The 12,891-nt window shown below is 37.4% G+C and overlaps 2 protein-coding genes across 3 annotated transcripts; one reads left to right on the forward strand and one right to left on the reverse strand.

The window, feature by feature from the left end:
• The first annotated feature begins 6,447 nt into the window (after positions 1-6,447).
• On the forward strand, positions 6,448-7,086 carry LOC114753148 (protein LURP-one-related 14-like). The gene has a single exon (XM_028941815.1). It carries the CDS (start codon positions 6,448-6,450, stop codon positions 7,084-7,086), a length of 639 nt encoding a protein of 212 aa, XP_028797648.1.
• A 1,385-nt stretch (positions 7,087-8,471) lies between these two features.
• Positions 8,472-10,851, reverse strand: LOC114753147 (amino acid transporter AVT6C-like). 2 transcript variants are annotated; one of them, XM_028941814.1, is made up of 6 exons: positions 10,453-10,851; positions 9,948-10,097; positions 9,653-9,856; positions 9,102-9,570; positions 8,849-9,003; positions 8,472-8,741 (listed from the first exon to the last, which is right to left on the reverse strand). In XM_028941814.1, the coding sequence occupies exons 1-5, from the start codon at positions 10,811-10,813 to the stop codon at positions 8,877-8,879; spliced, it is 1,311 nt and encodes a 436-aa protein (XP_028797647.1). In that variant the 5' UTR covers positions 10,814-10,851; the 3' UTR covers positions 8,472-8,741; positions 8,849-8,876. The 2 variants fall into 2 exon arrangements, with proteins under 2 accessions (XP_028797647.1, XP_028797646.1); XM_028941813.1 differs by having other exon boundaries at positions 8,726-9,003.
• Between the last annotated feature and the right edge of the window lie 2,040 nt (positions 10,852-12,891).

A 12,891-nucleotide genomic window follows, 5' to 3' on the forward strand; every position in this document is an offset into this window, starting at 1 on the left:
TAAACATTATCATGTCTAAACATATATTTACGTGTAATAAAGTCTATTGAATAAACAAATTAAATAGAGGACAGACATAAACAACTAAAAGAAAAAAAAAAACACTAAGTTCAGTAGATAATTACAATGCGGATGATCTAGTTTGATTATAAATAATTAACAAAAAAGTTTAACTAACAAACATAGTATACATGAAGAATAATCATTTGTCATATCGATAAAAAAGAAAAGAGTCCATCATCCTTAGTTCTAAATTTGTTTCTACTATAAAAATGATATAGATCTTTATTTTAGTTTAAAAGATTTTTTGATCAATTATATTTCAAGTATAAAAAATATGGGAGAATGACAAATAAAGATTGTAAAAATTACACATACAGTATTTTAATAGGTTTTGACAACTTATTTAACAATATATTTTTGTGAATATACCTAGTTTTAAATTTTGTAATTTTCATTTTTTTTGGGTTATTTTTTGCACAACTATAGTGATTTTTTTTTTTTTGTGAATGCTATCTATGTGAGCTGCCAAGATAAGTAAAACTAAGAGTATGATATGTTTAAAATATTAGGGTTTTCTTTTTTAAGTTAAGAAAAAAAGACAGAAATTTTTAAAAAAATTTGGCGGGCCTAAACGGGCCGACCCGTTTATTTTTCGGCCCTACAGGGCTGGCCCTTTTAAACCCGACTTCCCTTTCAAGACTCCAAAATACAAGCCCGGCCCTCGACTTAAACGGACCGGCCCGTTTTCCTGGCTCTAGTGTGTGTGTCATGTATTTCAGCATTTTCGAGAACGAACGCGGGTATCTTGAGTTTCAAACAAATAATACAAAGAAATTTATAATAATAATCAACCAAAATATTATTTTTTTAAGCTTTTTAAGTCATACAGGAACATTTTGACAAAAAAAATGTAATAATACAAATGGCGGAATATATGATACTTATAAGTTATAACGAAGCTCTCACTACTGTATCATATCAGAGATGAATGCGTCTACTCTTTTTAATGCATCAATCAATGTTTTGTAAATGATATTTAAACATGTACTTGTTCCCCTATATATAGTGAGGATTAAAAATAATTATTGGTTAGAAAAAAGTCAGTCTTTGGTATAATTATTGAGGATCAAAATAGTATTTTTCCTTTTAAGAATTATACATGGCCAGAATTAATTGAAAATATAACTAAATTCTACTTCTTTAATCATCGATATTGAAAAAAGTCTAGGCTGAATTACCATTTATTTTTGGTTCAATTAGGCTGCATTACTTAACATTAATAAACAGTGACATTTTTTGGGTGTGGCATGTCGCATGTTTTGTAAATTTAAGACAATTAAATTTAAATTCGCACCAGCACAGTATATTAATGTTTATTTATTTTTCAAATAAAAGGGAAATAAAACGATGTCGTTATTTCGCGCAACCGCCGTTCCTAAGCCTGGAGCATTCGCGGGTTCAGAATCAGCGGCTATTGTCTTCTTATTCCTGTGGAAGCTTTAAATGCTATCCGTTCAATTGATCTGAGGGATCACAAAAAAACACGTCATGTAACTTTTAAAATTTTTCATGGTGGTGACGTATAATCCATGATGGGTTCTTTGGCGTACGATTGTTATTCTTCGTCATTCTCCTTCACTTCAGGTTTTTCACAGCATCAGTGCGTATGAAATGGACGGCCTAGATTTAATAGAATAAACGGTTCAGATGAGCTTCTTGGGGATGCTGAGTGCCGCTGGGAGTTCAGACGCAGCCCTCGGGACAGCGGCCACCAATATTTCGATGTATGATACATTCTCGCAATTTCACCATTACCGCGCCGTGCGAATTCTCGTGATCGAAAATTGTCGGTCCGACGCGTGGCGGAAGTTTAACCCAAGGAGCTGCCTGACGAACTTATAATTTCGTAGAAGAAAAGAACGGGCTGAAATTTGATATCATGCGGGCCAGAGCAGTTCAACTCGCTAATGTAGAGTGATATTTAATCTTTGTATTTCCCATGTTTAAACCCGGAACTGTTATCTAGATCTTTTCGTTTCATATACCATTTTACAACTTCCTCGATAGATAATTAGCTGTTGTGGGTGCTCTTTTGCTAATCATTTACTTGTATTCATTTTGCAGTACTTATGTAGAAGAAGAGCTGGGGGCAATCTACAATTCCGCACTTTTTCATCTGGAAAGGGTAATTCTGTGCTTCTTCATATTTAATCGCTTATTTGTGGCCACACTTTCCTTAAAAGAACATAATTTGGAGAAGCCATAAACAATTAGTTCAGCTGCGAGAACACTATACTGAGATATGGATACCCAGACATTATAGGACTTGTCTACCGTGAGAGTAATTCTACGAAAAAGGTCGTGATCGCAACAGAAAATCACATGACTGAACCATGTATCAGATTTCATCAAATATAAATAGAAAATTGTGTTTGGGGTATTTGATTTTGTTACGGTGCAATTATGTTATTCACTGTTGGGACAGCTTCACCTGTAGCTTTTTTTTTTTTTTTTTAAATTTCCAGAGGAACTAACCGTTGAAGAAGAAGCTGAAAGAAAAATTGGATGGCTCTTAAAACTGTTGTTTGCTGGGACAGGATCTGTAGTGGCATACCAGTTCTTTCCTTACATGGGTATCTGTATTCTCGATTTAATTGTTAACTGTAATGCCTGCATTTGCTGTTGGATCAAAGCTGACTATATTGCTATCGTATATAACTATAGGAGATAATTTGATGCAACAGTCTGTATCTCTTTTGCAAGTCAAGGATCCTCTGTTTAAAAGGATGGGAGCTTCTAGATTGACCCGTTTTGCAATTGATGGTAATCCTTGTTTTCTATACTTTTCTGTTGGACCTTGCTAAATTTATTGACATGACACATTTACGCTTATAGCAGGTATTACCTATGGGAATAATGTTGAAACACTTTGTGACGTGCACTATTATTCACTTCTTAGTGTGTTAGATAGCCCTTTCCTAAACAGATTCTTTTTCTCTGGTATATCAATGTTGTTTTCATTATATCTTTGCTTTATACTATTAGTTAAAGCCTGGAACAATCTCAAATAGTTTATGCAAATACAAAATATGGGTGAATTGAGTTAGTAGATTGGAGACTTTGAACTTCAGAAGGTTCTGCTAGTAGAGTTTGTTCTTATATACTGAACATTCATGGGTTAGTTTATCTTGATATATATCTATAGGATAAAGAGAATAATTCTTAATATCAGCGTCAGCAACTCAAGAAATTCCCTTAAGCTATTTGACAAGCTAAAAATCTTCCTGATGCTGATACTTCTGATACTTCTGCAGAATTCACAATGTGCCTCTTCTTTCTCTTTTAACCCTTTTAAACCTTTCTTATGGCAGAATGACTCTCAAAACTGTTACTGTCACATACAACTTGCTCACCATCCCCCTGTTTACGGGCCTATTATTGTGAAGTCTGACTGCTGAATAGGGAAAAGGGCTACATTATTTGTAAACTTTAGTTCTTTATTGACACAGAAATTAGAATTGACAATCCAATGACGAAAAACTGAATTATATTTCGAAATGGAAACTCAGAATTTCCTTGATCATTCAGCTAATCTGGGTCTTTGGCAATTAGTAATTACTTGTTTAGTCTCCTGTGCATCCTCTCCGCTTGATGATTGTTTACTTTCTAGAATGTACACTCTTGCATACCTGCATATCTAACATCTATAAGGGCTTTCTTTCGTTTTTTTGATGAAAAGATGAGAGAAGGGTAAAGATAGTTGAGATGGGTGGAGCCCAAGAGCTCTTAAACATGTTGAACACAGCTGGTGATGACCGAACACGGAAAGTAGCTTTGAAGGCTCTTGATGCACTCTCACAATCAGGTAACAAATAGAAATCCCAATGTTCTTCGTCTTCAGTTATAGCTTCTTTTTTGTACATTAGGGCCAACCATGGTTGGAACGGTTTAGTTATTTATTCATATAATATTGTGGCTGGGAACCAGTTATATGAAGCAAGTTTGTTGTGGAGTTTAGAAAGCTTTGACATGTTTTAAGTAATGTCATCCACATTCATTGGTACAGCCTTTTAATGATAAAGAGGAAAATGAATACTTTTGTTTTGATTTTGAATTATTAAATCTGTAAGGGGCAAGAGCTCTTGATAACCTGCATCTCCACGCTATTGGTGCCTGTAGCTGCTTTTTTTCCCCCCCATAAGCCCTCTCGCTGCTTGTCAATATATAGCAGAGCATCTAATATAATTCATATCATGAGGTTGAGAGATATGCAAGAGAAGAATCTGATAGTATTTTCTTCTTTTTTCTGTTGGGCTAATTGTACTTAATTATTGTAGATGAAGTTCTTGCATCCTTATATCATGCTGGAGCAATCACAATTATTAGGTCTATCCCGAATTCTCTCGAGGATGCGGATGTTGAGAGATTCAAGTTGTCCTTGATGAAAAGATTCCAAGATCAGAGATATGATGGACGATCGTGACTTTTAGCTGAGGTGGTTGCCTGGGTTTTTTCAGGCTCAAAGCATATAATATTATAATGAATGAGCTGGCCATTAATGCGGGGATGAGGACAAGCAATCTCCAACACATCTTTAATTCAAATATAATAAAGAGTAATATGGATCGAGCTTCATTTGGTTCACATCAGCACCAGGTGGAATACCCCACTAATCGTTGTCCATTTTTATTGACAGTATGCGATGATTCATCTTTCATGCTTTATTGGCTTGGGTTATTTCTCACACAACTAAGTCCTTTTCATTTTGTTTCTAACCACATGGATCTAGTAGGGTGACACGAGGGCCTGAGCTATTCGCTTCAATTTAGGCTGAAACTTGTGTTCGTAACTGTACCAAGAGAAACTGCTGAACATACAAATTAAAATGTACCTGCTATTGATGGTTGAAACCTTAAATTTCTGATTAAAGCAAAAATCTCAGAATTATGTTAATTTGATTCAGCTTTACATGCGGTATGCGAGTAACCATCTTTTTCTTATGTACCGAAAGTTTTATAATCAGTAAGCAGCTTCATACGTGAACACACAAGATACGGCAATGTTCTGTATGAAAAAGTTTTCAGTATTATCGCCAAGAACTTCCGAAATCTAAAAGTGGGCCTATTTAAATTGTTGGAGAAATTTATTCACCCGGCATGAAGTCTAATGAAAGGATTCTATTATTTATGATCTATAAATTCTGTGATGATATGTGGTTTTTATACGTATATTAATGACTACGAATTCATGAAAATTTTCAAATTATTTCTTGCTTTTTACCCTCTACATGCCCATTTCTGAATTACTTGGAGAGGTTCCTAGTAACTTTTGTTTTTATTGGAAAATTTCCTAGTAACTTGCATGGACGTTAGAGTAAATAGTCAATCCCGGGAAACCAAAGAAATTTCGCAGGTGATCATATGATATGAGAATAAGATTAACAAATGATCAATTGAACGATAAAAAGTGATACATCGGCGAGTTTCTTCAAAGAGGAGGAGTCAATCTTTTGTGCCTGAATTCTGCCCCCCTGGGGCCCCTTCCCCTAAAAGAAAATTCCTTTTTACCCGAAACCTCAACAAACAAGAGTTACCTAAGAAGAGGAGTTGATATCGACGTTTATGACGAAGTTGTTTTTTTAATCGTTTTACGTGCGAATTGCTTGAGTCTTCTAGATAATTTGGTTGAAATTCAGAATGTGCGTTCGACAGAAGATTTCGAATAAAAATATATGTCAATAAGCATATTTTAATTAGTGTCCATGGTTTGAAATTAGAAAATGTGAGGCTCTTAAACGGGCAGGGCGACTTGGATTTTAGAGGGACGGACTCGGTCAAACTTCAAAGTGCCAAGGTGTCTGCTGATGCAGAGGCTTCGGCTACTTCCAAATATTACTCCCTTCATTCTTACCTATAAGATTTTTTTCATCTAATTAATTCGTGGAAATAAGAAAAAAAAAAAGGTATGTAAATTAGTTATTTATAATTAATGTGCATATAACTTGTGCAACTTTTTAAAATTAAAAATACTCATATCATTTAATGCATAGAAATAGAAATGCGCCAATATGAGTGACTGTATCATTGGACGGAAACAATTAATATAGGAAATTTGGGGAAATTGGATAAAGACTATTTGTTCTTAAATGAATGTTGTACTATAGTCAGAAACATAATTTTGTGAGAAAGGATTATGCTTACATAACAATATTCATTTCCACGTGGTCAGATGGTAGACTGCAATATAATGCATAACATGGATTAAATAATTTAATAGGTCCCTTGTCTTACTTTGCTACCGCGTCATAAGTAGAGGCAGCCAAAGAGGTACGTTTCCAAGAAACCTGATATATCACTTTGGCTAATCCTATATTAATGTCAGTGTCCCTTAACAAATTAAAATCTGCTTTAACAAAATCAGTTCATTGGTTACAATCAATATATAATGCAGCAAGCAGTTGCAGAATCTGAAGAAGATGGATTTGGCATGACGAGCAGTGTGGTTGCAGATAGCTTCTGCGAACGCAACACAAAAGAGGTCATAGTGAAGAAGAAATACGACAGATTCTTTATACGCCAACGATACGAACTGTCTGACACAAATGGCAATCTTCTGCTTCAAGTGGAAGGACCAAGCCTGAGCCTCCATAAGAGGAGAGTGATGCGTGACGCTTCAGGCTCTTTGGTTCTCACGATGCGTCAGAAGGTGAATCTGCTAACTCTCCGGCACCGGTGGACGGTTAATTCAGGCAAGAGCTCCGATCAGAAGGATCTCATATTCGGCGTCCAAAGATCGCACCCTCTTGAAATGAAGCCACGCCTTGACGTGTTCATGCCTGAAACTGGTATTAATGGAGACGATGATAACAACAGGACGTCCAGGTTTCAGCTTGTGAAGACTTACTCTGATCTTTGTTGCAGAGTTTACAGAGACGATAGTGTCATCGCAGAGGTGACGGAAGGTTTGCCAAGCAGAAGCTTCTTCAAATACAAAGACAGTTTTAGGGTGAAAATTAGTGGAGGGGTGGATTATGCTTTCATCTTTGCGTTAATTGTAATATTCACCGTTAATGACTACATTTAATTATCTTTAATTTGGCCTTTCATCATTTGTATTTTACAGTACTTGTGAAGATCTCCACCTAATAATTAATCAGTTCTATGTACTTCCATATTTATTTTATAAAAAAAATTCTTTCTTTTAAAATTTAAATTTAATATTTGGATAACAAAATTCTGAAACTGTAAGCATTATGGAACCAGCTGAGGTGAGTACCTTAAGCTCATTAGATATAAATAGGGGTGTTCAAGGCCGGCCCGTCCCAGTCGGCCCGTTCCGGTCCTAGTCTTATTGGGACGGGACGGATCCGTCCCGAAATTTTTCGGGACGGGACAAACCGAGACGGGACAAAAAAGAGACCGGGACGGGACGGGACACGGGACGGGGTCGTCCCGTCCCGGTCCCGTCCGGGTTCCTTTTTTAAAAAAAAATTAATTTTTTTAATTTTTTATATAATATCATTTTTTTCATATTTTTTTTAAGATTTGAGACTATTGTATGAAACTATGGATATATTTATTTAGAGTTTTTATATTTGTTAATAATTTGAGATTATTGATTATTAGAATTTTAGCAAGTTTTATTGTGTTAAAAGCTTTTGTTTAGAGTTTTTAATAACTATTATATGTAATATTTTGAGCTTTTGTTTAAAAGTGCCCAAACAAATAAAAAGATGTTTTTATAAGATTTAAGTTCCAAAAAATATAATTAAAAAAATCAGATTTTTTAAAAAAAGTAAAAAAATTAAAAAATAATAATTTCGGGACGTCCCGGTCCCGTCCCGGATCCGTCCCGTCCTGACCGGGACCGGGACAACCCTGGGACGGGCCGGGACACGGGACAGAAAATCTGTCCCGTTACTGTTCACCGAGACGGAACCGGGACGGGCCTGTTCCGGTCCCGATCCGTCCCGTGAACACCCCTAGATATAAATCACTTAGACCTTATTTGAATGGTCCATGGTTAATTACAATATACCCTTTTTAAACTGACCCAACAATATATTTTAAGGATAAAACTCAAGCTTAACATATTATTGCGACGTGCGCCCACGCCAGACGTGCTTATTGTTAATTATTTTCAAATTATTATTTATGGAGGGGACTTTTTTCAGTGGTAATCAAGGAGAAAAACTACTTGAAATTATTTATTTTTCTAATGAACTAGAAATATATATATATATATATATATAAACTTTCAATCCTCAATCTATTCTTAATTTAATTTATCAAAAATAAGTTCTCCTCATTTGATAATGGTCCGCCAAAAGAGAATTATATGGGGATGCTTCCAAAATAGGAAAATGTTCAAAAGACTGAATTTAAAATAATATTTCTTCTTTATCAATGAAACGACCCTTGATAGAAACCTCTGATTAACTTAGCACGTGCACGTATGTGACATGTTGCCTAAAGCTGGAGAAATAATATCCATACAAAATACTATGGGGAGATCATGCCCCGTATTAAAAATTGATGCCACTACTTGGCATCACATCAAGATCAAATCATGATGGACATTTAAACAACACTACTTGTACAATCACAGAAATATTCTCAAATATCCGCATCCATTATTTATTTAGCCCACAATTCTACACATAGCTCTCTCTTGTCAATTATAGATGCCAAAACTCTAGAAACAAACATGCATCGTCATCGTCAACCCACGCAATGGTCCTGTAATTACAAATTGACATAATGACGCATTAACACAATACCCAAAAAAAAAAAAATTATAAAAAAATTTCAAGTCGCCCCTTCGAACCTTAACCCTGTGTGCTTGCCTGATCAAAACTTCTATATCAACCAATTCTATGATTTGCTGCTGAAAAAGTTGTATATGTTGGTGGAAATGGCAATGACACTTGTTATTATAGCCAGGATGATCATTATCAGTGCTGTGATCTTGTCGTTTCTTTTCGATATACCATGAGCATCCCTGAAATTTGGGAAACAATTAAAGAAAATCAAATCGAAGAACTCAAAAATGCTATCTTAATTTCCCTGAGGATAATGTGAGATGCATTTGGTATTTACCTAAGAGCGAGAGAACCAGGAAAGATGAAGGCGAGGCACACTGCGGAAGTTGATCCCACGAACTGAAAGAAGTACCAAATATCAGGGAAAGCGATGGCGATGAGGTAGCTGAAGACGAGGAGAACCAGAGTGAGGATCACAAATCTTTTGTTGTCTGTGGCAAGCAGAGGCTTCTTGGGGAAGAGAAGCTCGTCTATGTTGGCTCTCAGAGAGAAGTTCAAGAGAGGAAACACCAACATGATATGAAAGGCATAGCTTAAACGGACTAGGGTATTGAGCAAGGACCCAGTCGCAGAACCAGCAGTATTCTGATCAAAGTTTATGAGTATGTCTGATTGTGTTGAATCCCCAAATAGAAGGTACCCAAATAGGCCTATCGCAAAGTATATGGCGCCACATAAAACTAATGCTATTCGAACTGCTACTGTCATATCAGATGGCTGGGCAAGTTCAAACCCAATTGGATGCACTGCAAAATGAAATTCATCAAACCCCATTGCTAAGAGACTTCAAAGCTTTCTTTGAAGAGAAGTTAATAAAAAGTTAGGTACCGTTGAAGTGAAAGGTGAAGGCAGTGACTATGACTGGAACAGCTGTGAATAGATCAAAAAAAGAGGTGTGGCTGTTTAACTCGGGGAGCAGTCTCGGACGATATGTTTTTCCTGCCATCAGAGCAGTGATTGCCATCCCAGAACATATGCCCACGAACGCCACTGCTAGAAGAGTTGATATTGCAGAACTGAACCTTAAGGACTCTGAAAACAAACAGGACATTGAATTTGAGCTTATGATTTTTAAGCCAGTGTTGAAGGTAATTGTTGTTTAAAACGAAGGGATAATACTGACCCAGACGACGATACAGGACCAATGGAAGCATGACGAAGACTATCACGAGCAGAGCAAACTCCCGTGAAGTCCACCAGTGAATTCCTAACCATTGTTGCAGAATCCCCAAGTGAACCTCGCCTCCAGGTGAATTTCCAGATAGCACATCCCCTGTTCCGTTCATCCAATGTCCACAAACAAGCATACATCAATGTCGATTGCCACTGATTTCTTGGCTAAGAATCCCAGTAGCATAAACACGGGATTCAACATGGATTAAATGTCTTTTTTTTTAACACATTTATTCATATTTTGTGGCTGGCTCGAATATATCGTCCGGTCTCTTCCTGACACTTTTTTTTTTCTTCAAACAGAAAGCGAGAAGCCAGATTTCAATCAGCTTTTTGCAGCTTTTCAAGTTGAAGATTTAGAAGAAACTTTATTCTTCAAAATCAAATATTGTCTTTTTCCTTGACATGTAGTTCTCTAGCACATTTCAGGTCCAAAACAGAAAAAGCATACTTACCGATGATAATGAGGTACATAATTAAACACCCAAGATTTGTGATCATTACACAAATTTGCGCGGCAAATGCTCCGGCCGGCCCGAAAGCCTCCCTCATCACTCCAGCATAAGTGGTGGTGTTGCCGGAATGCGAAAACCTCATGAGGAAGTCCACTGAAACTTCGGCAAGGAGACCGATGACCAGGATCATCACGAAGGCCGGGATTACACCCAGAACCTTCAAGGTCGCCGGAATCGACATGATCCCGGCGCCAATTATACTGGTAGCCACATTGAAGACCGCGCCAGAGACGGAGGCTGGCTTTACTAAAACTTTGCCTTCTGGCAAGAGAGGGACGTGCATTCCGGCTGCCGGCGACATACCGGCGGCAAATTTATGAACTGAAGAGAAGGAGCGCGGAGAATCGTATTGTCTTCTAGCTCATAACCACACTACATAAATTGAAGCATGCTAATTATTGTGGGGTGTTGAATTACCAAAATGCACGTCGTAAAAGTAGATGAGTCGAAAATATGAGAAGGGCAGTATTGGGATCAAAGGAGTAGGATTAAGACGGGATCTTGGCGGACGGGCTGGATGAGAAACGGAGAATGGTGGATGGAGAGTGCCACGTCAGAAGCTCATAACCAAAACAAGAGAATGAATGTGGACGGGAAATGGCTTATCACGGATGATCTCACTGACACGCGTGTTTGGTTCTTCGTTTGACCTCAAACTCGTCTGGCTCTGGAGAACTCTTTTTGCTCTTTTTCATTCTTAAATACATTCTGAGTTATATAAAGAAAAAAAATTATTATTATTATTATTTTGATTGAGCATAGGATATCCACAGCCAATAACAACTAACAGTTGTAACATCCTAAGTCTTATCGGGTTTTAATAGCCTCTTTTGGTTGATTTTGAGGATAGATTAACAATTTAATCTTGATCTTGGTGTTTGGGTTGGATTTAAGGTATGCTGGAGGAATAGGTGAACGTACTCCTCTCAGGGTATGTTCGCCGCGGCGCACCGGGGGTTTCAAAGGGGAGTGTCTTCTCGGGAAGGTTTGGCTGCGGCGAAGTCTTGGGGATGCCGCGGCGAAGTTGTTCAGGTGAGCGAGGCTTCCCTTTCAGGAAGGTTTCGCCGCGGCGAAGGTGAGAGCATGTTGCGGCGAAGTTCTTCTGGGCGAGCGAGAGTTTCCTCTCGGGAAGCTTTCGTCGCGGCGAAATCGGGTTTTCAGGCGAGTAATCCCTCTCAGGATTAGTTCGCCACGGCGAAAATTGTCGAATCTATATAGACGCTGGAGGGTTCAATTGTGCGAAAATTAAAAAATCTGAAGGAGGAGAGAGGAGCTCTGCTAGGGTTTCGGTGTTAAGGCTTGGGAAAGACATTTCTAAGGATCCATTACCTCAAGTAAGTGATTTTAACCTCTAATCTACTTTCTTTCTTGGAATTTCTGAGGATTTTTGGTGGAACCCTAGGATTTTCTAGGTTGTGATAGAACTGAGGTTTTTGACCGATTGTTTTGAATTTAATTGATTGCTTTGGGTTAGTCTAAGTATTTAATCGGTGTAGTTTTCTTGGATTTAAAGAATCTTGAGTTTTTTAAGCTAGGGTTTATGGAAATAGGTGATTTGGGATTGAGGATGACAATGTAGAGGTTGATTCTGAGTTTTGTGATTTGGGTTATGTTAAGGAGGGTTAAATTGGATGTTTAATCGGTTTAGATTGTTGTTAGAACCTCAATTGTTCAAATGGGATGTTCGGGTGTTGAATTCTTATAGTGGGTCCTTGAGGTTTGAATCCTAAATTGATATTTGGAGAGGAATTAAGGTTTTAATGGACTTTTTGATTTTAGAGTGTTGTTTTGGATGGTTATACCCTTTGAGTTGGGTAGAGTTTTGGTTGGAGCTAGGAATTTTGTGTCCCCAAATGTTGTGTTGGCCACATTATTAGTTTGAAAGCTAATACATGATGGTTGTGTGTTTGTGTGCTTGTGTAGACCGATTGTGAGTCTTGGTGGTGCACGAGGCCACATCGTTGATTTGTTGTTCCTTGCTCAGGCGAGAGGTAACCACTTTCCAATCCTTAGTACTTGCTTCTGTGGTATTGTGAGTAGATTTATGTTTTGTGCTCCAAGTAGTAATTATGTTCAAAGTGTATGTTGTGTATAAAAAGGAAAACCGTCTTATGGGGTTTCGCTTGATGATGAATGAAATCTTGAAATTGTGAAGGATATGCCACTGAATGAAGTTAATTATGAAATGTTCAATTACTATTTGATTATGGTTTGAGCATGATGCATGAATTGGGAATTGGTGAGAGTTTTGATAGTTACTACCACGTGGTAAGGCCTCCATTAATGCATGATAGTTGGCTCAGTACGTCCCCCATAGTGAGGGATAGGCATTTTGGCTCCATACGTCCCCCAGAGTGAGGGATAGGCCTTTTATGGCTC

Source organism: Neltuma alba, unplaced genomic scaffold (genome assembly GCF_004799145.2).
Source record: "Neltuma alba isolate B1F8T4 unplaced genomic scaffold, ASM479914v2 tig00007725_pilon, whole genome shotgun sequence".
Taxonomy (NCBI): domain Eukaryota; kingdom Viridiplantae; phylum Streptophyta; class Magnoliopsida; order Fabales; family Fabaceae; genus Neltuma; species Neltuma alba.

Excerpts from the sequence above, each read along its gene's own strand:
- LOC114753148 (XM_028941815.1), top strand. The coding sequence starts at position 6,448 with ATGCAGCAAGCAGTTGCAGAATCTGAAGAAGATGGATTTGGCATGACG.
- LOC114753147 (XM_028941814.1), bottom strand. The coding sequence starts at position 10,813 with ATGTCGCCGGCAGCCGGAATGCACGTCCCTCTCTTGCCAGAAGGCAAA. Across the intron at positions 9,857-9,947 it reads GGTCCTGTATCGTCGTCTGG|AGTCCTTAAGGTTCAGTTCT; the intron begins GTCAGTATTATC and ends GTTTGTTTTCAG. Across the intron at positions 9,571-9,652 it reads CTTCACCTTTCACTTCAACG|TGCATCCAATTGGGTTTGAA; the intron begins GTACCTAACTTT and ends TTCATTTTGCAG.